The sequence below is a fragment of the Bactrocera dorsalis genome, unplaced genomic scaffold (assembly GCF_023373825.1).
Source record: "Bactrocera dorsalis isolate Fly_Bdor unplaced genomic scaffold, ASM2337382v1 BdCtg289, whole genome shotgun sequence".
In the NCBI taxonomy this organism is placed as follows: Eukaryota; Metazoa; Arthropoda; class Insecta; order Diptera; family Tephritidae; genus Bactrocera; species Bactrocera dorsalis.
The window spans coordinates 1-25,000 of NW_026038340.1; the positions used below are offsets into that span (position 1 = coordinate 1).

The 25,000-nt window shown below is 35.9% G+C and overlaps 3 protein-coding genes across 4 annotated transcripts; 2 read left to right on the forward strand and 1 right to left on the reverse strand.

Moving 5' to 3' along the window:
* Positions 1–5,887: 5,887 nt before the first annotated feature.
* LOC105233342 (RNA-binding protein 25) lies at positions 5,888–9,478 on the forward strand. The gene is made up of 10 exons (XM_011215407.4): positions 5,888–5,972; positions 6,050–6,183; positions 6,244–6,373; positions 6,429–6,537; positions 6,595–7,446; positions 7,653–7,833; positions 7,904–8,013; positions 8,090–8,769; positions 8,839–9,245; positions 9,305–9,478. Exons 2-10 carry the CDS (start codon positions 6,121–6,123, stop codon positions 9,395–9,397), a joined length of 2,625 nt encoding a protein of 874 aa, XP_011213709.2. The 5' UTR covers positions 5,888–5,972; positions 6,050–6,120; the 3' UTR covers positions 9,398–9,478.
* A 2,656-nt stretch (positions 9,479–12,134) lies between these two features.
* On the reverse strand, positions 12,135–14,196 carry LOC105233343 (ras-related protein Rab-18). 2 transcript variants are annotated; one of them, XM_029553430.2, is made up of 4 exons: positions 14,016–14,196; positions 13,778–13,949; positions 13,549–13,711; positions 12,135–12,361 (listed from the first exon to the last, which is right to left on the reverse strand). In XM_029553430.2, exons 1-4 carry the CDS (start codon positions 14,072–14,074, stop codon positions 12,339–12,341), a joined length of 417 nt encoding a protein of 138 aa, XP_029409290.2. In that variant the 5' UTR covers positions 14,075–14,196; the 3' UTR covers positions 12,135–12,338. The 2 variants fall into 2 exon arrangements, with proteins under 2 accessions (XP_029409290.2, XP_011213710.2); XM_011215408.4 differs by having other exon boundaries at positions 13,451–13,711; positions 14,016–14,195.
* Positions 14,197–17,410: 3,214 nt separating this feature from the next.
* On the forward strand, positions 17,411–18,566 carry LOC105233344 (protein TIS11; the record flags this gene model as incomplete). Its single annotated transcript, XM_049462102.1, is given in 2 exon segments — positions 17,411–17,513; positions 17,780–18,566. A coding segment is annotated over 1 exon segment (81 nt), but the record flags the coding sequence as incomplete, so codon positions are not given.
* Positions 18,567–25,000: the final 6,434 nt, after the last annotated feature.

Below are 25,000 nucleotides of genomic sequence, written 5' to 3' on the forward strand. Positions count from 1 at the left end.
TAATACAATTTTTTGGCCATCCCTAGGAAAGTGAAATTTTTCGAAAATTGATAGACGTAGAAATGGGCTGCTTATATAATTTGAATTAGTTTTTCATGTGTTAAGTGCTGAATACAATACCGACGACAGACGACAAACGACATCTGTCAAATATTAAAATACACACGACTACACGACTGTAGGCCGACAGTTGTCGTTCTCGCTAACTTCAACATTCTCCTATATTTGCCAACGACAGTAGAGTTGACAGTAGAATGGAAGAAAGAGAGATGAGGAAGAGTGGTGATGCCACTAATATGTAAAATGTAAAATTATTCACAGCTCTTACAAACTTGACGTTATTTTACAAATAAAAGCATAAAATAGCTCTATTTACCATTTGTAATAACAATTGATAATTTAAAACAAATAAATTTACCTATTTACTTATTTTTTGCATAACAAATTTCATTTTGAACAAAATATTAAAATTTCATTAAAATGCAAGGTATTAGTATGGCCACAACGAAATTGTGTACATGCAAACTGGAGAGCTGTGTTGTCTTGTGCACATGCGTTCATGTAGTAGGATGCACAACGCCATTTTCAGTTCACTGTCGTTTTGCCATGTCGTGCCGCTAGCATTGTATTCAGCATATTATTGGCAACAAAACGGCAATCCGTATGCAGTCTCACAATCACTACATATTTGAGACATTTTAAAGTAAAGTCTCAATTTGTGACAATTCACTACAATTCACTACTCACAATACAGACTTTAGTCACAAAATATCGTCTCAAATTTGTCACTTAATAGTAAATAAGTCACAAACCTAATAAGAATTTCTTTTTTTCCATTTTGTATATATTGACATTTCACTTACAAATATCATCGTAGATATTAATCGAATGTCGGTTTTTATATTTTTTAAGCAACTCAAACATGTAGAAGTAATTAAGTAAAAGAAAAGGCATTTTATACTCAACGACTTAACGTCCAAAATTAATTATTATATTGACTGACATATTTGGCACAAGGCATCTCTCTAAGTCACAAAAATCTCTCAATTGTAGACGAACGGATCTAATAGCCCTGAAAGGGGCCAAACACGACACACATGTGCGTTCGATCTGTGTGAATTCGTTTCGCCCCTATATGACACACAAAACCTTTTTGCGTTCGTTCTTCACACAGTTAACATGTGCGGCAGGCAAGCGGAACATTTCTTGGAATTTATTTCTAATGTAGCACTTTTTTCTATTTCTTTGTATTTCGTTAATAAGTTATTCCAACTTTTATTTTTCTTAATTTTATTTTTATATTTATCACTTTTTGTTTGCCAAATTGCTAATTCATTTTTTATAAGATCAATAAATTCTGATACGAAATCTTTATTAATGGGGTAACATGCTTTAGAAGCTTCAAACAATAGATTTTTTTTTGCTTAAATCTCTTTAAAAAATGTCTAAGAATATGTCCACAAAGTTATAAGTGGGAATTCGAAATATTATCGAAGCTAGAAGGGAAATAGTGACCGAGCGTCCAGCAGATATATGAGCGCTTGGGCAAAAAGCGAAAACTTTGAAACGAGAATTCACGGTTTTTCATTTTTACGATTACTCTTAATTGACGGGCAGGATAGGAAAAAACTAAACGTCGTATAGAATTCGGGCAAAGTTTATTACCTTTGGAATAAAATTATCTTCTATTTAAACTAAAAAAACACTAAGAAAAGTCAAGTTTGAACATATTTTTAAACAAAAAAAAATTTTTGGTCAAAAGCCACTTTTTCTTCAATTTTAAATAAAATTGTAAAATTTTAAATTTTTTTTTGAATTTTCTTAGTTAGCTAGAAGATAAAGTATTAAAAAGTATTAATCTCTTCGAATTTTTTGTTTCCGATAAAAATTGCGACATACATCCTGCCCGCCGTCCGAAAAATGCACATGCGAGATGCATCGGGCAATTGCTTCCCAAAGGTAGAATATCAAAGATTTCGTATCCAAAAAATTTGTGAAAGATGTTCAAATATATAACTATTAAGCCTAGGAGGATGGAGTCATGTGTAGAAGTTCACGCAAGTGAGGAAAGTTCTCTGATTGCCATTCATTTGGGAGTGGCCAGAAACGATTCTTTTACATGTGACTCAAGCAGCTCACGACTTCCGGTCTTTGACCAAGTATCCTCTGGGTAGCCTAAGAACATCCGTTTGAAGGCGAGCTAAAGTGAGAAGGCAAAACATCCCCTGCATAGGGTTGTGCGCTGAGTTTGGGACCCGCCACGTAAAAAAACACCCCCAATGAAAAAGCGTAAACAGCCATGGCAAACGAAATAAGGACTACGAATTGAGGGCACGCACCTGGAATGTCCGGTCCCTTAATTGGGAAGGTGCCACTGCCCAGCTGGTTGATGTCCTCGTGAAAACAAAGGCTGACATCACCGCCGTCCAAGAAATGCGATGGACGGGACAAGGACAGAGACGAGTAGGTCCTTGTGACATTTACTACAGTGGGATTCGTGGTAGGAGAGAGACTCCGTCGCCGAGTACTATCATTCACTGCGGTGAATGAACGTCTAGCCACAATCCGCATCAAAGCGAGGTTCTTCAACATATCGCTGATTTGCGCCCACGCCCCGACGGAAGAGAAGGACGGTGTGACCAAAGATGCTTTTATGAGTGCTTGGAGCGCACTTATGAGAGATGCCCCCGCCACGATGTCAAAATCGTGCTTGGCGAATTCAACGCCAGGGTGGGCAAAGAAGGTATCTTTGGCACTACGGTCGGTAAATTCAGCCTCCACGAGGAAACATCTCCGAATGGGTTGAGGCTGATCGACTTCGCCGGGGCCCGAAATAGGTTATCTGTAGTACTAGATTCCAGCATAAGAAGATTCATCAAGCTGCCTGGCTGTCTCCGGATCGAAAAACTACCAACCAGATCGATCATGTTGTGATAAACGGAAGACACGTCTCCAGTGTTTTAGATATGCGTGCGCTCCGAGGTGCTAACATCGACTCGGACCACTATCTTGTTGCAGCTAAGATTCGCACCCGCCTCTGTGCAGCAAAAAACGCATGCCAACAAACACAAGGAAGGTTCGACGTCGAGAAGCTGCAATCACAACAGACAGTCGAACGATTCTCTACTCGGCTTGCACTCCTGCTATCTGAGAGCACTCGTCAACAACTCGGTATAAGGGAACTGTGGGACGGCATTTCAAACTCCTTACCACTGGTTTACCACGTGTTGCAGCGGAAAGAAAACAGGCTGCCTATCTCGCAACGTTACGATCGACCACAACACATGCGGGATGGGATATATACCGAGAGTTGAAGAGGGAAGCGAGACGCATTTGCAGACAGAAGAAGAAAGAGGCCGAAATGCGTGAGTACGAAGAGCTTGATAAGCTGGCCGACAGGGGTAATGCTCGAAAATTCTACGAAAAATTGTGGCGGCTTACAGAAGGTTTCAAGACCGGAGCATACTCCTGTAGAACCCCCAAAGGTGATCTAGCCACCGATGCCCGGAGCATACTTAGATTATGGAGGGAACACTTCTCCAGCCTGCTAAATGGCAGTGAACGCATAACACCAGGAGAAGGCGAACCCGATTCCCCAATCGATGACGATGGAGCAGACGTTCCATTACCCGGCCATGAAGAAGTTCGAATAGCAATTGCCCGCCTGAAGAACAACAAAGCGGCAGGGGCCAACGGATTGCCGGCCGAGCTATTCAAACACGGCGGCGAAGAACTGATAAGGAGCATGCATCAGCTTCTTTGTAAAATATGGTGGGAAAAAAGCATGCCCAACGATTGGAATCTAAGTGTGCTCTGCCCAATCCATAAAAAAAGAGACCCCACAATCTGCGTCAACTACCGTGGGATTAGCCTCCTCAACATCGCATATAAGGTTCTATAGAGCGTATTGTGTGAAAGATTAAAGCCCACCGTCAACAAACTGATTGGACCTTATCAGTGTGGCTTTAGACCTGGCAAATCAACAACCGACCAGATATTCACCATGCGCCAAATCTTGGAAAAGACCCGTGAAAGGAGAATTGACACACACCACCTCTTCGTCGATTTCAAAGCTGCTTTCGACAGAACGAAAAGGAGTTGCCTTTATGCAGCGATGTCTGAATTTGGTATCCCCGCAAAACTAATACGGCTGTGTAAGCTGACGTTGAGCAACACCAAAAGCTCCGTCAGAATCGGGAAGGACCTCTCCGAGCTGTTCGATACCAAACGAGGTCTCAGAAAAGGCGATTCCCTTTCGTGCGACTTTTTAAACATGCTTCTGGAGAAAATAGTTCGAGCTGCAGAACTCAACAGAGAAGGTACCATCTTCTATAAGAGTGTACAACTGCTGGCGTATGCCGATGATATTGATATCATCGGCCTCAACACCCGCGCCGTTAGTTCTGCTTTCTCCAGACTGGACAAGGAAGCAAAAGAAATGGGTCTGGCAGTGAACGAGGGCAAGACGAAATATCTCCTGTCAGCAAACAAACAGTCGTCGCAAACAGACTTGGCACTCACGTCACTGTTGACAGTCATAACTTTGAAGCTGTAGATAATTTCGTCTATCTTGGAACCGGCGTAAACACCACCAAAAATGTCAGCCTAGAAATCCAACACAGGATAACTCTTGCCAACAGGTGCTACTTCGGACTAAGTAAGCAATTGAGAAGCAAAGTCCTCTCTCGACAAACAAAAACCAAACTCTATAAGTCACTCATAATTCCCGTTCTGCTATATGGTGCAGAGGCTTGGACGATGTTAACAACGGATGAGTCCTCGTTGCGAGTTTTCGAGAGAAAAGTTCTGCGAAAGATTTATGGTCCTTTGCGCGTTGGCCACGGCGAATATCGCATTCGATGGAACGATGAGCTGTACGAGATATGCGACGACATTGACATAGTTCAGCGAATTAAAAGACAGCAGAGGAAGAGGAAGACCTCCACTCCGTTGAAAAGAACAAACCACTGGCGCGCGGTTGTTAACTCGGCTATAATCGCGTAAGCGGTGTCTACGCCAATTAAGACGAAAAAGAAGCCTAGAAATTTCGCTTGATTCAATTATTTCTTTCCCTCCCGAAAAAATCCTCCAAAAAATCGATTTTTTTGAAGCCTCGAAAGCAGGCCATTGTCCGCGATCTTTACTGTTCGGCAACACGAGAGAAATAAGAGTTTGTGCGCACACAACGCTAATACACAACACACATGTGCGCACACCGATCGTAAAAAATTAAACATTTTCGCGAACATGTATCGGTACGCGCACAAGCCCATACACGTGTAAACCGCAATCGCACGCATACCGATCGAACGAACTTGTGTGTCGTGTATGGCCACTTTGACAGACGAGCAAAATTAATGTGCCTAAAGCAATACTAATGTGCTTTGAGATTTTATGGTGACAGACGGCAGACTTGTGCATTTAATAGAAATTTTGGTATTCTTGGAAAATCAATATAAATTTTACGAAAAAAATCGTTTATTATTAATTACGTTAAATGATAATAGAGTGAAGTAAAAGCAATAATTGATTGTAATGCGGAAAAAGTAAGCAAAAAATAAGAATATTGGAAAAATGGATAGCAAACTGTGCGTTGTTTATTTTCTGCCATCTAAAAATATTAAAATTTGTTTTTGTTAATATACTTGCACATAAGAAAAGGATTACAGATTTGTCAATATAGATTAAAAACTATTATCGGCTTAAGAAAACGATATCAAGACACATAACCAAAGAAAATTTAATTATGGTGTAGACAGAGATAAATACATTTATCCCTGGTGTAGTGGCTTATCTTTTTTCTTAAGTAATTAGGACATGAATCTGGCAACACTTGAAAGAAATCGTTACCAGAATTTTTTCTTACATATCTTTTTTTAGTAATGTGGCATCATTTAGTTTGTCCGCCATCATTTGATAGAAATAAGAAGGCAATCGGTGTGTGGCAAAATCTTTGAATTTTGTAAAAATGTGTGCGTGAAAATATAATTGAATTTCAAAACTTTTTAACAATACTTTACTAAGCGGTTTTTTGAATTGAATTACATAGGAATCACGGTTGTTTAAAAAGTTCCAGCTATAATATTGAAGTAATAAGTTTAACAAATTATTCCAAGCATTATGTCGTATCCATCTCGCGCACCTATACCACCTTATATGAATCCGACTATACCACCTCCTCATGTAAGTTGTATATTAAAGTTTCTAAATCTTATATATGCAATTATATTATGTGATAAATAGATGATGCCTCCTATACCATCAGCAAGGAATTATAGAAGTTCTGCAACTATCAGCTCCCAGCCCACAGTTTACCAACGTTTACCTGATCCGGTTCCCCAATTTCGTGGTCCAATAATTACGGTTTTTGTGGGTACGTATAGAAAAAACAATATGCTATTTATAGTGAAATACTTATTTTACTGTAGGAAATATAAGTGAACGAGTGCCTGAAGCGTTGATCAAAAGAATATTGGCAGCTTGTGGTGTAGTGGTGAATTGGAAACGAGTTTCCACTTTTGGTTTTTGTGAATATGAGTAAGGCGTAAGTTGTATTATAAAATACAGAATATAATCGAATTTTTTATTTTATAGCGGTCCAAACGCGGGTATGCGAGCTGTACGTCTTCTAAGTGAACTTGAATTAGATGGGAAGAAACTTGTGGCTAAAGTTGATGCGAAAAATAAACTTCTTTTAGACAATTACAAGGAAGAAGAACTAAAAAACGGAATCAATGTTTCTGCGGTAGATGAGAAATCAGAAGATGATTATGTTCTTAGTCAAATGAGAAAAATACTTGATGAGCATAAACATGAATTCGATGAATTTGATTCCAATTCTCGTGGTGACGTATTCGGAGGTAGAATAAATAAATCTAAAATGGCTCGGACGGAAGATAAAATGACAAAAGCCCTAAACGAAACTAATTTAGAAGAGGAAAAGAGAAATTTGATCAGCAGCGAAATCGGAAAATTCAGAAAAAGGGCAGAGGCCGATGAACACAGAAAAGAAAAGGAAAAAGAAAAATTGAGAGAAAAGGAGAAAGATAAGGATAGAGAATATGAAAAAGAAAGAGAAAAGGATCGGAAACCTGATGTTATAAAAGACGACATAAGTGATGAAGATTGGGATGCTACAGAAAAAAAGGTCCCAATTGATAAAGTCGAAAGAGTGACCAGTCGAAAGGATCGCCACTCCAGCAGCGTGTCACCCAACAGAAAGGATAAGGAACGGGAAAGCAGAAGAAGAAGAAGTAAGTCTCGTTCGCGCGATAGAGAACGTGACCGAGAATACAGGGAACGCGAAAGGGAGCGAGAGCGGGAACGGGAGCGTGAAAAGGAACGCGAAAGAGAACGCGAACGTGAACGTGAAAGAGAAAGAGAAAAGGAGCGTGAAAGGGAACGAGAAAGAGAGCGCGAACGTGAACGTGAACGAGAACGCGAAAGGTAAAAATTTAGAAGGGTCCCTAAACGACATATTTTGTGATACACACTAAAATAATAATTTATTTATTTATATATAAGTTATTTTTACTAAAATTAATTTATGACGTGTATTTTTTCTTTTTAAATTTTACTATATTTTTTTCTAATTTATGTATTCAAAAGCATTGGATTGTAACCAAATTTATTTATATTAATTACCGACATAGGGAACGAGAAGAAAAAATTGTAAAAAATATTAAGGATCTACAAAGAGAAAAAGAAGTTGAGGAAGAACTACGAGAACGTAAGAAAGCTGAAAAAAAGGCTAGAGAAAAGGAAGAAGCTTACCAAGAAAGACTAAAAAACTGGGAGTTAAGGGAAAAACGAAAGGCGAAAGAGTACGAAAAGGTTTGGAAATATGACAAAGTACATGAAGTGTAAATTTATTAAAAATATTCTTAACATATTTTATTAAAAGATACGAATTAAGGATAAAATGAAACTAGAAGAGCGTGAGAAGGAAGCCAAAAGACTTAAAGAATTCGTTGAAGACTATGATGATGAAAGAGATGATCATAAATATTATAAGTAAGGCGAAAAAAAAATTTATTTACAAAAATTTGTGTACGTGTTTCTTAAATTTCTATTTACTGTGTTCTTTCAGAGGTCGAGAGCTGCAAAGAAGGTTAGGAGATCGCGTCCGAGAAGCAGATCTTGACGCTAAGGATCGCAATAAAGAACAGGAAGAATTGGAAGAATTGCGAAATAAAATATTCAGTGGGGAATATGAGAATCCTTCACAAGAATATGAGAGGGCAAAGAAGGAACACGAAAAATTGTATAAACCTCAAATATTAATTGATGTAAATTTGGAAAATATTCAACGGAAAGAACGTGAGAAGGAGCGCATTAGAGAAAAATTGCAATCAATTGAAAGTAAACGACTCTTACTTGATGTTAATTCAAATGATGAAGGAGAATTAAATGCTCTATCAAAATCATATTCTATAGAGTCAATTTCAAACGATGATGCGAATTCTCGAGCTGATTCCACGTCAAATATAGAAACCAACTACAGTCGCCATGGTTCTGAGTCACGAGATTTTGTACCTGTCGTGAATACTCTTGCAACCAGCTCTACACCATCGACCACATTACAGAGTGTAAGCAATTCCAGATCTCAGAAGACAGATGCTACCACGCCGCCCACACAAGCAACCGTTATTAGTCTAAATTTAGGTGCTAACTCAAAAAAAAAGAAAATTGAGGCGACAGGAGTTTTTAACGCTGACGAGGATATAGACGATGAAAATAATTCGAAGAGGCGGAAATTGGTTCCATTGGGTAATATATTTTGCTTTATGTCTATTTCTCGCATTTACATAAAGATTAAAATGTATTATTTTAACATAGATTATGATGACAATCAATCAAGAAGTGGAGGAAGTACAGCACAGACAGACCGCCAAAATTCAAATATCGGAAAACCTAATTCGAAAAAACATGGTAAGAATGATACTGCCAGTCAAGAAACAGTGAGTAACAAAAAGGAGGAAAATAATACTAGGATACATGATGAAAAACGCCGTCATATTAAGAGCATTATTGACAGGATTCCTACACAAAAGGAGGATTTGTTTAATTATAAACTCGATCGTAATGAAATCGACAACAACCTTATGGAACGAAAAATTCGACCATGGATAAATAAAAAAATTATTGAATATATTGGGGAGCCCGAACCGACTCTTGTGGATTTTATATGTTCAAAGGTGCTTGCTGGAAGTTCACCTCAAAGCATTTTGGATGATGTGCAAATGGTAAGCAATATTTAGGGAGTTTTGAATATTGCGATATATAAAGAAATATATTTATTTAGGTCCTCGACGAAGAAGCAGAAGTATTCGTTGTTAAAATGTGGAGATTGCTAATTTATGAAGTAGATGCAAAAAAAATTGGGATAGGTAAATAATTTGTGTAATATTAAGTTGCATATTTATATAAATAAAATAAAAATAAACCTGATATGAAATATATCGGTTTTTAGATATAATATTCATAGCTTTTTTTGAAGTTTTTAGTTAAAGAGAATTTAAATAACCAGATACTATGAAAGTACTAACTTTCTCATAAAAAAAGTATTGAAATTTATTACGTCCAACAAACTACAATTATTCCCATAACTATTGTGCAATGTTTTCAACAGCGAGAGGATGTTATGTAAATAACATTATAGTGATGATGCAAACGTGTGCTCAGAAAGTATCATATAGAAACTTGTAAGCATTGCACTATATTTAGTATACGTAGTCAATATCCGGTGGTATGGCCTTATTTTTACGATTTTTTCAGAAATATTTATAAAAGAATTGAGAAAACACAGGGCTTTCAAATTTTTTTTTACTATATATTTATTAAGCCTTTAGCTGTAATTTTGAATTTTTTTTGTTAATTGTAAAATGTATCGCTTCATTGGCACCCATGAAAAAAATAGGTAGACAAACTAAGTCGACAATTCCAACAAACTGGCTATTTAAAAAAAAATAGCATGTTTATTTGTAGGTAGGCAGCTATCGCCGAAATTAAGATCTTTTACAAATCTCTTAAACATTAACATCAAAAAAGTATGACTTTTTGCGACTACTTTTTTATGAAAATAAAATACGTTTTAATATTTTTCAAAAATCTAGTTGGGGCGATACCCACATGTGTAATGAATCAAACATTAAAATTTTAAAGCCGTCGTTGACGCTAGTCTCGAAAGAAAAAACGTTTGAAAATACAGGTGTGTAGGTCACGCGCTCTGAAGACATTGCCTGTAATTTTCCAACTGCATTCAATTTCGAAAATTTACATTTTAGATTGGATCTATACAAAAACCAAACACGATTTGAAACCGTCAATGGGATGCTCCCTTAATACATATTAACTTTTTACTCTACTTTAATTTACAACTCATTGCGTTATCAGCGCATCCAATACCTATTTCTCCACTCTAATTTCTGCAAGTGTTTACTTCTAATCTAAATTAATAAAGTTAAAGTTAAGATCAGCAAATCTAGTAAAATACTTTGAAGGTTTTTTTTTTAACTATAACAAGTAAGGGAGAACTAAGTTTGACTCTAACCGAAAATGTATACTCTTACAAGACAAATTTTTCGATTTTAATCAATCTTAGTCAAAATATGAGCTGTTATTAGAAAAACACAAATTTATTAAGATAACTTACACATTGGCCCATATATGTTGTATAAAATCACCCGGGAGTTCGAAAATATTTATATTAACTATATGGGGGCTAAGCGAAGTATTAACCCTAATTAACATACACACATACTATTATCAGGAAAGCATTCTCTCTCAATTTCAATTATATATTTCCTACACTGACCTATATTTTTGGTAAAAAGTTAATAAAAGGCACTACGGTGCACATATTCGTTACCTAGGCGCCTGAAAAGTTTTGGTCCCATTTGGAAAATTGTTGGTGATTAGGTAACACTATTCGTATACAATTTTATCTCGATTTTGGTTGAAATTGGTTGAGTAAGTCCCGAGATATGTGCTTTCACTTAAAGGAAAGCGGAGCCACGCTCATCGTCAAATTTGTCCCCAACACTTTTAAGCCCCATCATTCCATTTACTGGATAAAATTTAATGTCTCTGGCGTATTTAGCTATTGATTTATCGCGCTTTTATTAAAGATGCTGAGCAAGTTTGATTGATTTGGCTTAAGTTGTTTGAAGATATGTACATATGTATGTACATTAAACGTATTAAGGGGTAGCCACACCTACTTTTCCAAAGCCTCTAAAACCACAGGTGTCTCCCTGTAATGTGATTCTTCTTCTTTACTGACGTAAACACCGCTTACGCGGTTATAGCCGAGTTAATAACAATGCATTAGTCGTTTCTTTTCGCAAGGTGGTATCTTCTTCTGTACCTTCAAAGCTAGAGTCTTTTTGTCTATTCGAAGAACATAGCCGCTGTATTTTAATTCGCTGAACTGTCAATGTCGTCCTATATCTCATGCAGCTCATCGTTCCATCGAATATATAGTATTCGTCGTGGCCAATGCGCAAAGGCCTATAAATCTTCCGCAGAACCTTTCTCCCGAAAACTCGTAACGTCGATTCACCAGATGTTGTCACCGTCCTACCTCTGCGCCATATAGCAGGACGGGAAAAATGAGTGATTATAGAATTAGGTCTTTGTTAATCGGGACAAGACTTTATTTCTCAATTGCCTACTCAGTCTGAAGTAACACCTGTTGGCAAGAGTTAGTTTGAGTTGTATTTCGAGGCTGACGTTATTGTTAATGTTGATACTGGTTCCAAGATAGACGAAAGTTATGACTCCTAACAGTGACGTGAAAGCTAAGTCGCGAGTGCGATGACTGTTTGTTTGATGACAGGAGATATTTCGTCTTGCCCTCGTTCACTACCAGACCATTTGCTTCGCTTCTTTATCCAGTTTGGAGAAAGCAGAACCAATGGCGCGGTTGTTTTTGCCAATGATATCGACGTCATCGGCGTTCGCCAGCAGCTGTACACCCTTGTAGAAGAAGGCAACCGAGGCTACATAAGTTCACTAACTAAAAAAAGAATGATTTTGGAAAATATATTATGCTGTAAAAAGAAAAACAGAACATTACAGTCTGAATAAAAATGTTGTCAAAGTTCGAAGGGTAGGACAAAAACTTCTGTATATATTTGTTATATGCTCTTTATTTTCAATCAATAAACTAACGAAATACAAATTTTCTATAAATAGATGATTACTTGACTTACATATATATTGTTTTTACAAAATTACATACAGTGTGTATGGTAAACAAATATCAACATCTGCAGTTTGATGCACCCGTCTCTTCCTCGGTCCTTACGTCAATTGTACCTCCATTTTGAGAAAAATTATAATAGTCTGATGTCACAATCTAAAACAATAAAAATGTTTTTAATTTTCTATTAATTAAGATGATTATAATATACCATTACTATTATAAAATATTAATATCTGTGCCGATTTTTTACATACAAGTTAAACTACCCAATTGGATTTTCTTGGACATCAGCAACCGGGTATTAGGAATAATTTCTGTCATTTCACAAACATTCAATAAAATTAAAACCTTTTTGGTTTTACGTTTTTACTACTTCCTTTCTCCAACAATGTAGATGTTCGGGGATATACTGTCCAGAGTTAGGTATAAAGTAGCCTTTAAGCTGTCGAAAACCTGCAATATGTTTCAAGCAGAGGTATATGCTTAAACTAAGGCTATGCCTCATTTCGCTTGTCAGACAGAATTGTCTTGGAAAGCATGACAGCAGGGACGTGTATCTAGACCGACTTCACTTCAGGACTCAAAAACATCGAGGTGGTAATGAGATAGTGGACAAGATTGCCAAGAGTGCTGTATGACTGTCATCCGAGAACATGATCGAAATTTATTAACTATTGCATTGTCTGGTCAACGATTGGGACAGGAACATTGCATGGAAGATCAAAACGCAATGGAATGACCTACAAAGCTCAAAAGGTACTCAGTGAAAGGAACTGAAGAAACATTATTGGAAAACTCACTGCGAACAGTTTGGTAGTGGCACACAATCAAGAATGGGAACCAATAGTTCGAGAAGACTTCAAAAAATGTCAAGAGGAAGGCACCAGTGAAACAACGGAGCATCTCTTGTGACTATTCTTAATGGACTACGTAACGACACTTCATATTTTGCGTGAGTAAGGTATTGCCGAGTCAAAATATAGACAAATCACAATACAGGCAAATAAAGAAAAGGTAGCGTTGTTCGCTCAGGCTAATAAGTCTTAGTCAGTAGAAATCCTTCTGTGCTTCGATAGAAATAAGGGCGGACAAGATAAAATATTTTTCACTCGTCTGCATTTTTTTTTTTCAGTATTTTGATACATATTAATACCCACCACTAGCACATACTAACCACAAATTCAGTGGTTTTGAAAACACAACCTGCCAAATATTGCAACTGAAAAAGATATTGTTATTTACCTTTTCAACTATTTCTTTGAAAACATCGGCAACAAATTTATCACCCTTTGCTGACGCCTCAAGAAAAAGAGCTCTATGTTTTCGAGCGAATTTCAAACCTTCTTCACGGCTAATAACACGTTCTTTATCGACTTTATTTCCTACTACTATAGTAGCGATGTTTGGATTGTCACTATAATTTTCAAGCTCTGCAAGCCACGCTTCTAATTTGGTTAATGATTCGCGGTTAGTGATGTCATACACTAATACAGCTCCCAACGCCTAGAACAATAAAGTAAACATTTATTGTTTATATTTTGATATCATTCAGCCTTGTTTTTTCTATACCTTTCTATAGAAGCTGGGAGTGAGACTTCGGAATCTTTCAGCACCTGCAGTATCCCAAAGCGCTAATTTATATTCAAGGCCATCAATATTTATAACTTTGCTTTTGAAATCCATGCCAATAGTTACATCGTGATTGTCATCAAATTTATCTTCAACAAATCGACGAATGAGGCTGCCGAATATACATACATTTATTATTTTCATTATATCTTTTTACACACTTGTTCTAATTGTTTACCTTGACTTTCCAACTCCACTTTCTCCAATAATCAACAATTTAATTGTTCTGTCGTTCATTTCAATATATATGACGACGATTTTTAAAAAAAAAAATTCTATGTAAAATCGTAAATATCTATATGTAGTTTTGTTTAATTAAGCTGTATGTCGAAATTTTTTGACACTATCTAAGGAGTATCTTCACAGGCAATAGATGTTGCCTGGATAAATTTATTGCATTATCCCAATTGAGCTGCAAAATATAGAAAACTTATTCGGAATTTACACAATCAAAGAAATGATAGCATGTTGCAATACATTAATAAAAGTTAGAAAGTGGTAGTTTTGACAAGTATTTTGCATAATCGATTTGAAAGGAAGTTCTTGGTCGTCTGATAATCTAATGTTTTGTGTAAATTGCAAATTAGATTGATTACCATTCAAAACAAAAATTATAAAATTGAGCGATGCGCGTGGTACCGCCCAATTTTCCTGAAAAGGAGGCATCTTTGGTAGAACAGCTTGAAAATTTAGCCTCCATGGAGAATATATGGAATAGATGTTTCGTTGTACGACTATGATGAGGTTCGAATAGCAATTAGCCGCCTGAGAAGAACTGATAAGGAGCATGAATCTGCTCCTTTGTAGAATATCTTCGGACGGAAGCATGTCCAAGGATTGGAATTTAAGTGTGCTCTCCCCAATCCACAAAAAGAGAGACCCCAGAATCTGCGCCAACTGCCGTGGGTTAAGTCTCCTAAACATCACATATAAGGTTCTATCGAACGTATTGTGTGAAATATAAATCACATGGCCAACAAACCGATTTGCTTTTGTCAGTGTGGCTTTTGCCCTGGAAAATTAACAACTGACCTGATATTCACCATGCGCCAAGTCTTGGTAAAAAAAAAGAACTTTGACACACACCACCTCTTCGTCGATTTCAAAGCTGCTTTTGACAGTAGGAAAAGGAGCTGGCTTTATGCCACTATGTCTAAATTTGGTATCCCCGCAAGACTAAAACGGATGTGTAAACTGACGTTGAGCAATACCTAAAGCTCCGTCAGGATGGGGAAGGATCTTTCCAAGCCGTTCAATAGCAATCGAGGTCTCAGACAAGGCGACAAGGCTGCCGAGCTAAATTGAGAAGCTACAAACTTCTATACGATGGTACAGCTCATTGACCTCAACAATTTGCTTTCTCCAGATTGGGTAAGGAGTGAAGCGTATGGGCCTGGTAAAAAACAAGGACAAGACGATCTCCTGTCATTAAACAAACAGTCATCGTATTCTCTGCTTGGTTCTCACGTCGCTGTTGACAGTAATAACTTTGACGTCAGAGATAATTTCGAGTATTTTCGAACCAGCATCAACACCAACCACAATAACTGCCTTGAAATCCAACACAGAATCAATCTTGCGAACAGATGCTTTTTTTGGACTGAGTAGGCAATTGGAAACTGAATTCCGCTCTCAACGAAGAAAGACCAAACTCTACAAGTCCCTCATCATTCCCGTTCTACTATATTGTGCGATGGCATGGACAATGAAATCATCTGATGAGTTGGCCTTAGGAGTGTTTGAGAGAAAGGCTTTGTGGGAGATTAGAGAGATCTAATGGAAAAAGACATGGCTGCACTTGGTATCTCGAATTGAGACCATATAGCGAAAAAGAGAAACGAATGGCGCAGGGTTGTTAACTCGGCTATAACGGGTTAAGCGGTGTCTATGTCAGTAGAGAAGGAGAAATCTATAACTTCACTTACCTCCAATAAACCACAGTTCTAAGTTCAATATGATCCCTCAGTGTACAGTATATAAATAGAGCACTAATAATTTTATGGGAAATTGGTCTGTAACTTTGCGGTGAAAATCTTTGTCTCATTTAGAAATGCCAAAAATTAATGTAATCAATCCAGATCTTTCTCTAGCCCCTAATTTCTGATTGAGTTTATTTTTAGATACACAAAATCTCAAATATAGCCTCTTTGGGTTGAGTTTATAGCCCATCAATTTTATTTGATTTAATATTGTATGTCTTATTTCACACATGAATAACTAAAATAAGAAATTAAATATGATTAATTGTGCAGTAAAATCTTCTTATCTTATTTAAAGGTTACCTTATATACCTCCCAGGCTACGCTTTCGTTCTTCCATCCTCAGGCTTTTACGGTTTTCCGATGTATCTGTACGACAAGTATTCGGCTTTAAGATGCACTATCCCAAGCCCGTGCTACTACGTCCATTACTTTATTCCCTCCCACTTGGTAAATAGCAACTACGAAGTCTATGGCAGACAACACAGGAGGGTTAGAATCCCTATTAATGCACAAACTTTTTGCCTCTTACTTCTTCTTCTCGACTTAGAGGCGTTTGAGGTCCCATGCGACAGTTCCACGCTCACTCATTCATCTCTAGTAGGTCGCTTCTGGTTATAGGAAACCTATTTCAAATAATCTTGCTCCTCTGTTGTTGTTTAACCGACAGGAATCTTCCGAGTTGACAGTCCTTGGCCGGAAATATTTGAGTCCGTTTCGTTTACGTAGATCCAACTGTCGTGGGAACGGCTCCTGAAACATATCTCTCTCTCTGGTTGGTTGCTTTCGTCAGGGTCACACTAGATTCTCATGGCAACTCGAGTTTTTCGTTTAAAGTGGGAGGGAGACGGTTTAGGGGATGATGTCTAATTTTGTTTCGCCCGAAATCTGGTGGGCGTACGTTTCAATGTCGTTGTCCTAAGTAAGGAGGGGTTTTTTGATGTTCCTAAGATGCATTTTCACTTCAAGCAGACGACTTGCGGGATGGTTACTTCAGTCACCCTGTGTATTGACTCGACCAGGATTATTTTTTTAAAGCTCGCCCGAAGGCCGCCAACGAAGAAAGGAGTACTACGGGAAAGTACTTCAGTCACCCCGATATGATATAAATTTTATAATATTATCATAGAGTTTTACTTATTTGTGTTTAATAGATATAAATCACATATTATACATATACATATATGGAAAAAGTATTCACAACTCAATTATAGCTTGAAAAATGTTGGAAAGTATTTTTTTATTATAGTTGATATAGAAAAAAGGAGAATTTTACCCAACCGCCAAAATAATCGGAATTTTCAATTATTAAACTCGCTAGTTTATAATTCAATTAGTTGAAAGTATTATTTCTCTTAGTTAATATAGATTAATAAAAGTATAATTAAATGAAAACTATATTACGTTTTGCCATTAATCCATAAAAAACATGTCCATACAATTGTTATTATGTAACTAAATAATCTTGTTTTTGTTTTAAAATATTTAAAGTCGTTGTGGTTTAGAAATAATTTGATTTGAACAAGGCCTGGGACGGCGGCAGTTATTAATTGCAGCGTTGTAGTTTCTTTGATACGTTTTATAAATAGTATATCGAAAGTCGATAACATTTATACTTCTGTAATGCTTATTTAAAGCAAGGTTTCAATCAGTCTTCTAATCGAGTTTGACGAGTGTGGTTTGTGTTTTGTGTTTTGGTATATATTTGAATTTACCTATTTGTTTTAGTTATAGTGCTTTGTGTAGATAATTGGAACTAAAATTGTTCGATAAATTAATTCAGATTGCCGTTTATTGTGTACTGTTCAAATATTTTTTCTTATTCAATATATATATAAACGAATTGGAAAAAATATTTTGAACTTTTAAAACATTGAGGGTTATAAAGAATGTGGCAAGGATATTAAAGTTAGAATGGTTTTTATTAATGCTTTCAACGATTTGTTTAAAATTCATATTCTAGATTCCAATATACTGTGAGCGAATAAGAATATAACCGTATGCAGAATCAGATAAAATAGTAAAAGGAAAATCTAACTCAAAGAACTGTACACAAATCATAGTACTTTGTCCTACGCAAAAAACCGCACAACATAACTGCCCTGCAAGCAATTGGTAGTATGAATTCGCGCCGCCATTAACGCTACCAACACAAACGATTACGCCAGAAAAACAAGAATCGACGCAGCAACAGGCTGATAATATTCGATATGAAATAAATAGAAGCAAAACGACGTCGTCAACCACAGCACAATAAGAAACGAATACGAGAGCCGAAGGAACTTCTCAAAATAAAAAGAATCAAAATAAAACATAATACATATAAATTGGAATAACTATAAACGAAACAGCGATCATCACACATATTTGCCCATGTGCTATATCAAGTGTATTTTTGTGCTGTCATTGCGACTTTCATTGTGGTTTATTTTCTTGTGCTTTGTTATACGATCAATTGAAAACCAAATTAAAAATAATTAAATATTGCAATCGAAAAAGTGGTTCATAATACGTTATCAAAGACACACACATCTCTATTTTAACTTGTGCCTTTGCCTGGAAGAATTCTTGAGTATTCATTTCGTATCGCTGTGTACAACGGGAAAAGCGTGCCTTCTCCCCATAAATTATATATTTTATACTTGGAATAACAATATTTGTTTTCGATAATGTCTGCAGCTATTATACAGCAGAAGAGTACAAACAATTCTTCATTAATTTACTTTGAGTGCGGTGATATTTTTAAAGCGGTAAGTACCATAAATGTTAACCAGTATTTTAATAACTTATATTTAAAGTGATATATATTGAAAAAAATATATATATATTTACATATGTATGTCTGGAGAGAGTAATTAAAATATATTAAAAAAATTATACAATTAGAACATACTTTTACATATGCATATAAATGAGACGCTTACATTTTTTTTGCCGTTAAAGTTGTAACGTTAGCCATCGATTAATGAAAAGGAATTTGTTATTTCAACAATAATGCATTACTGATAAATCCTTTGAATAGTAATAAAAAAGTATAGATGTTCAATGCATGAGGCTATGTGGTTTTTAGCTATTTATGTAATTATAATATTTAGCTTTCTTTAAAGTTTAATACTGTCTTAAATCTTTACATATTATATTATTCAGAGGAAACATTTGTTATGAATATCTATCTGAAACCATTTCGTTGTGTATCGCGTATCAATAATATATGTATATAAGCGAGTAAAACCACAGTAAAATAATATACACGCTAGTTCATGAGAAGTAAAGCATTGATAATAGTGGAACGTATTTACATTTATTTATGATGGACACCAGCAAAACCATTGAGCAGATTAGACAAGCATACAAAATCGTGTGCGGCAGCCGGGACGTTTGAGTAGCTAAGAAAAAAATCAGACAATAAGTATGTTCCCAATAGAGTATTTATTTGCTGTTTCACTCTGATGCCTTCGCATGGTATGAATGTAGTTGAGCGAACGATCATATCTTAAAACAACAACTGATTTTTCACTAACTTCACAAACCTACCTACCTTAGTTCCTAAATTCATTTCGTCCTTTCTATATTTCATTGGTCGTAAGAATTTTTTAAATTTAACCTTAAAGAGTTTGTCTAAGTACCTAAATACATACACACATATGCAAGTGAGCGCGTTAAATTTTTTAAATTGAGATAAGAAAAACCTAAATATACATATGAGCACTTTAATGGTATATGTACAAATTATTATTCTTGGATCTATCTGTATATAAGTATACACTGAAGGTTTACTGATCGTTATATGTACATATACATATACTCGCATACTCCTAGTTTACACACTCACTAACTATGACTTGATTTATAATACATTAGTACTATATGATTGTTTACTTGTACATATGTTTCTTTATGACATTACAATATAAGATAGTGACGCATTTAGTACATTTCCATTTTATATATAGATATACTTAGTAAACGTTACGTTTATACAATTTTAATAAATAAGCTCCGTTTGAAAATAAAGTTATTCATTTAATAACTTGAAGTAAAATCAAATTTATTTATTTAGTATAGTCATATCATAAGCAAATGTATCAATAGCAAAATGCTGCAAAAGTCGAACATCGTACATGATGGTATACGGCTAACGCACTGTCAACTGAGGGCATGATCGTCATCTGACACGTTTCATACAATAAACGCACATATGCACATGTATAAATTTGTTTTTATATACTTGAATGAATAAAGTTCGGATTCCTACTTCTAAGCACTGTTGAAGAAAGTGGAGGGAAAGGTACATACATATGTATATGCTGCTCTCATGTGTAATATACTACTATTGACATTTGATAGAAATGTTTGTACAAATCAAACGATCGCATATTTATTTGAGTAGTAGACTTCACAAAACTTTCGGGCTTAGAAATATTTTTTGTTAAACGTTCTCTTATTAGTTCGACCTAGTGTGTTTATATGAATAAAGGCTAAAATAAATTAACAATCCTTATAGTAAGTGAAGGCCACTTCAGTTGGACTTTTGAAACATTAGCATATGTATTTTCTACATTGATTGATATTTTGATATATAATTTTCTATATTCACTCCGAAAGCATTCTCCAAATAATTTGAAATCGTAATATAGTGGAAGGAAGGGTATACACAAGCTGCTTATAAAATAAATTCATTCATATATACATTTTAATATAATGGAGAAAAATAATGTTTTTTTTATATGTAATTGAATCGATTGTATTAATATTGGAAACTCGAATTATATTTATGTTCATTTGTGTGCCTTCGTGCCTAAGAAAGGTTGACTTAATGGAACAACTAACTCGTGGTTCTGTAGACAAAAATTATAATTAATTAATGTAACTTAATATTTAAAATTAGCACGTTCAAGATTTCTACAAGATGCCTTATTCAATATTTTTAACGTAAATTTCAGAGCTCTTGCTGAGGGCTTAGCAATAATTTTGAGAGCATCACAGATCCGTTTTTAACCATTTAATTTTTTCTTGTTCTTTATTTTGGTAGTAATTTATAACTACTAAACTTTAATTAAAATGGATGATATGGTTAATATTGTGTTTTTGAGTTAAGCAAGTGACAATAAGATAATGATGAACAAAAACTCACAAAATAAAATTATTGCTTCCATTATTTTAAAGATTTAACTAACATACAATACAAGTACTCCATCATCTCTGCAACCAAAAGTAAAGTGACAAAAAAATTTCAGTGCATTGATATTAACTATCTAATTTCGAGTGGAAAATATATAAATTATTTGCGATTGATTTATGCAAGCTTTTTTAGGACTCTGTATAAATAACATAAAATATTAAAAGATATATGAGGGCTCCCACACGTTTAGGATAATTGAAATTTATATGGCTCTTTACTTGGTACTGCAGGTAACTTGTTTGGCGTTTGGCACTTATTCAGCTAATTACAATTACTGTTGGTTACCCAAAAACTAAAGCTATCAAAATGTAAGTAGTTTTTGAGTGGACAATACCCAAATTTATTTACATATGTTCATATGTGAGTATACATATATGTATATAAAAAATTAAACTATCGCATTTACAAGCAACACCGTCACCATATTGAAACACAGATAAGGGCTTATGAACTCCTCTGAATACTAAAATTTTCACTACATAGTAATGGCCAATTCGACCTAGACCTCAATCACTGTATGTTATGTAAATTGTGCCACTCTTTTGCTATGCCATAGTTTAAATACCTCATGGTTACCTAATGGTGGGTATATAAATCGTAATATTTTGTTGTTTCTTTTGTTACTTTTCCGAAGTCATCGTCAATACAAAACCGGTATTTGAAATCAGAGACAGTGTACGAGTATAATCAAAAGTACCAACAAATTTAAGGGATTAAACCTTTAGATACAACGTAGACAATCATGCCATGCACATATTATTGAATGCGTGTATGTTTATGTATAACATAAAATTGGCTTCTTAATTGGGCTCACAAACTTGAAATTAATTCAAGCAAAACCTTTGTATGGACAAAAATTGTTATGTTTTCCACGAAATTCAACTGGAAAATGGATTTGGAATATATTTTTCAAGTAAACTATTAGTATGTATATGAATATTATATATAGAAATGGTTTCAGAATTTACACAGCCTCAAAAAATGAAATTATAAATTTTATTTACAAAAATATTATAAATTTCCGTCTAAAATTGGGGTATTACAAAGTCGATATCCCCGCGGGGACTAGGTAGCCGCTATAACAACAACAGTCACATGAAAGCAGATATTTGAAAAAGTGGAAAGAAGTTTAGAAAAACTACTGCTGTAAAAACCATAAACCTTTCTTGTCATTATTTAACAGAAAGATCTTTGAAAGCTTTATGGAAGAGTGAATTCATTGGATATTCTGTCAAAATGGGGAAATTAGCAAAACAAACAAGTTATATGAGGTGAATGTGGAACATGTCGAAAATATAGCTCAAGAAACAGCTGCAGTCTTTTAGTGGGGTCTGGAAAGGGAGTTTGATTACTGTAACTGAAATTATGGCCCAATTCATGGAATATTTACAAATTTTGATAGGAGTTCAAAAGCGAGACGGGATGTTATATTAGATGCCTTCTTCAAAAAACATAAAATTGGAAACACAAAATAGACTAAACAACCTATAATAGTATACTCGTATATTGTTTTTATTTTTGTAAGAAATAATTGTTTAGTTTTATTATATTTTAACAAAATTATTAAATTGAGTTTCTAATCAATTTGCCATCCATTTAACCCAAACCCCCATTATTTACATTAGCGCTCACGCCTATCTTACATATAACCGTTATGTTCGAAACTATTAAAAGTCGATTCCGACAACAGTCGGTTCTACGCACCGGAATTGACCCGGATTTTATCCGGTCAAGGAATGTTATTTCGGTGATCTAATCGCGTTTAGATCAGTAAGTTTTAGTTTAAGTTTGTCGTCACGCCTTACAGCAGGGTTGCTCCGAATCCTTCTGAATCGTGTTGGCATTGAGTCCAACCCGGGCCTGGAGGAATTTTTCTGCTGCGCTTGCGCTTTTGTCAACAAGTGGTGCTACTTCGGACTGAGTAGGCAACTCTATAAGTCACTCATTATTCCCGTCCTGCTATATGGTGCAGAGGCTTGGACGATGACAACAACTGGTGGGTCGACGTTGCTAGTTTTCGAGAAAAAGATTCTGAGAAAGATTTATGGTCCATTGCGCGTTGGCCACGGCGAATATCGCATTCGATGAAACGATGAGAAGTATGAGATATATGATGGCATTGACATAGTTCAGCGAATTAAAAGACAGCGTCTACGATGGCTAGGTCATGTTGTCCGAATGGTCGAAAATACTCCAGCTCTGAAAGTATTCGACACAGTACCCACCGGGGGAATCAGAGGAAGAGGAAGACCTTCACTCCGTTGGAAGGACCTGGCTTCGCTTGGAATATCCAATAGGCGCGCTGTTGTTAACTCGGATATAATCGCGTAAGCGGTGCCAACGCCAGTAAAGAAGAAGAACAGTACTACCAAATTGGAGAAAAAAAATTTACCAATTCGAAAACACGCGAAGTATAAATTAAAAATTCACCTTTAAATTTTATCACAGTAGTACATGCAATGGATGGAGCCATCTTACGACCTGCTCAGGCCTTAAGACACGCAGGAAGTGGACCACAACTTACGTGTACCCATGTTGCTCACGCACTACTGGTCCAACAGGCCACATGTCTCCCGTTTTGGTCTGTAAAGATCGCGAGCGAGATAATGGTGGTGGCCTAGCTTTCAGATTGCACAATACCGTACAATTTCATTTCATCGATCAAGACAGCGACCGCAGGGATACTACCCTAAAATGTCAGGGTATAGCTCTCCGGTCAGGCAATGTCGAGCTCGAAATATTTAATATATACATATGTACATAAAGATCTACCCCCCAAACTTAAGGGTATCAGTAATAGCTCGCCCGACATTACCATTGCTAGCGGTAGTCTGATAAATTTCATAACCTGGCGACCTATACTAACTCTCGCATCAAACCACCTGTCCGTAATTATTTCGTTCGGGAACCCTCCCGATTTTGTTTCTGTGAACGACCTACCTTTGTTAACTTTAACAAAGCTAACTGAATCGGTTTCACAGAATTTACTGAGAAACCCTTCACCGCACTACCCATTCCTACAGACGTAACCGTTGGCGAACGTCGATTCTGAAAGGTGAGCGCAGCAGCTGGCGCTTGTGTCATCCCGCTTGGAAGAATTGCAGAACTCGGCCCTAATTTCCCAGCCGAAGCAGCTGTTTTAGCTAACGGACGAAATGGGTAAAGCACTTGAAGTCCTGCAGCCTCTCCACCGACGTAAGCTTTGGTCTGGTGACAAAGGTTTTGTCTAATCCGAAGAGACATGATGACTGCACCCTTCGGTAGGCAATGTCAAACAATATGTTACCCGACGGCTGCGTAAAATGCCAAAGACTGCACAATACTTAGTTTCACCGATAAGGAGCTTCAGAATGCCATTAATAAGGCGAAATCATCTAAATCCATTGGCCCTGTGGAATCAACATGCTTATGCTAAAACATCTAGGCTCGCGGGAGTAAGCTACCTCACCAAGGTCCTCAACCTGTCGCTTACAGATTTAATATTGGTAGAATCATCTATGTATCAGCTTAAGAACTTTTCAACCGCCAACTCCATGTTAATGTTAGAACCGTCTACGTTTTTTAACGGTTTGAAAATAAATTATTTTTAACCCTTAATAGCCTGATTTACGAAAGTGATTTATTTTTAATATTACTGTGTTTGCTTGAGGGTCTAATAATATGTCATAGATGAAATAAAACAATAATGACATTTGATTTTTTTTTTTCATTTCGTTGGAAAGAATATTATACAACAGTAAAATACGTACAGCCAACCTATAAAAAAAAACTAATAGTCATGTGAACTTTCGGTTTAAAAATTGGTATCAAAATTGATACTCAAGGTTATTAAGGGTTAAATTTTTCCTGTTATGTTAGAAACGTCTACGATTTTAAACGGGTTGAAAATAAATTATTTTTAATTTTTTTATACGATTTTATTCCATTTTTAACGATTGAACATGACATATTACAAATTTAAAGGAATCCAAGCAATGGTAAATACCATAAATTTAGGAGAAC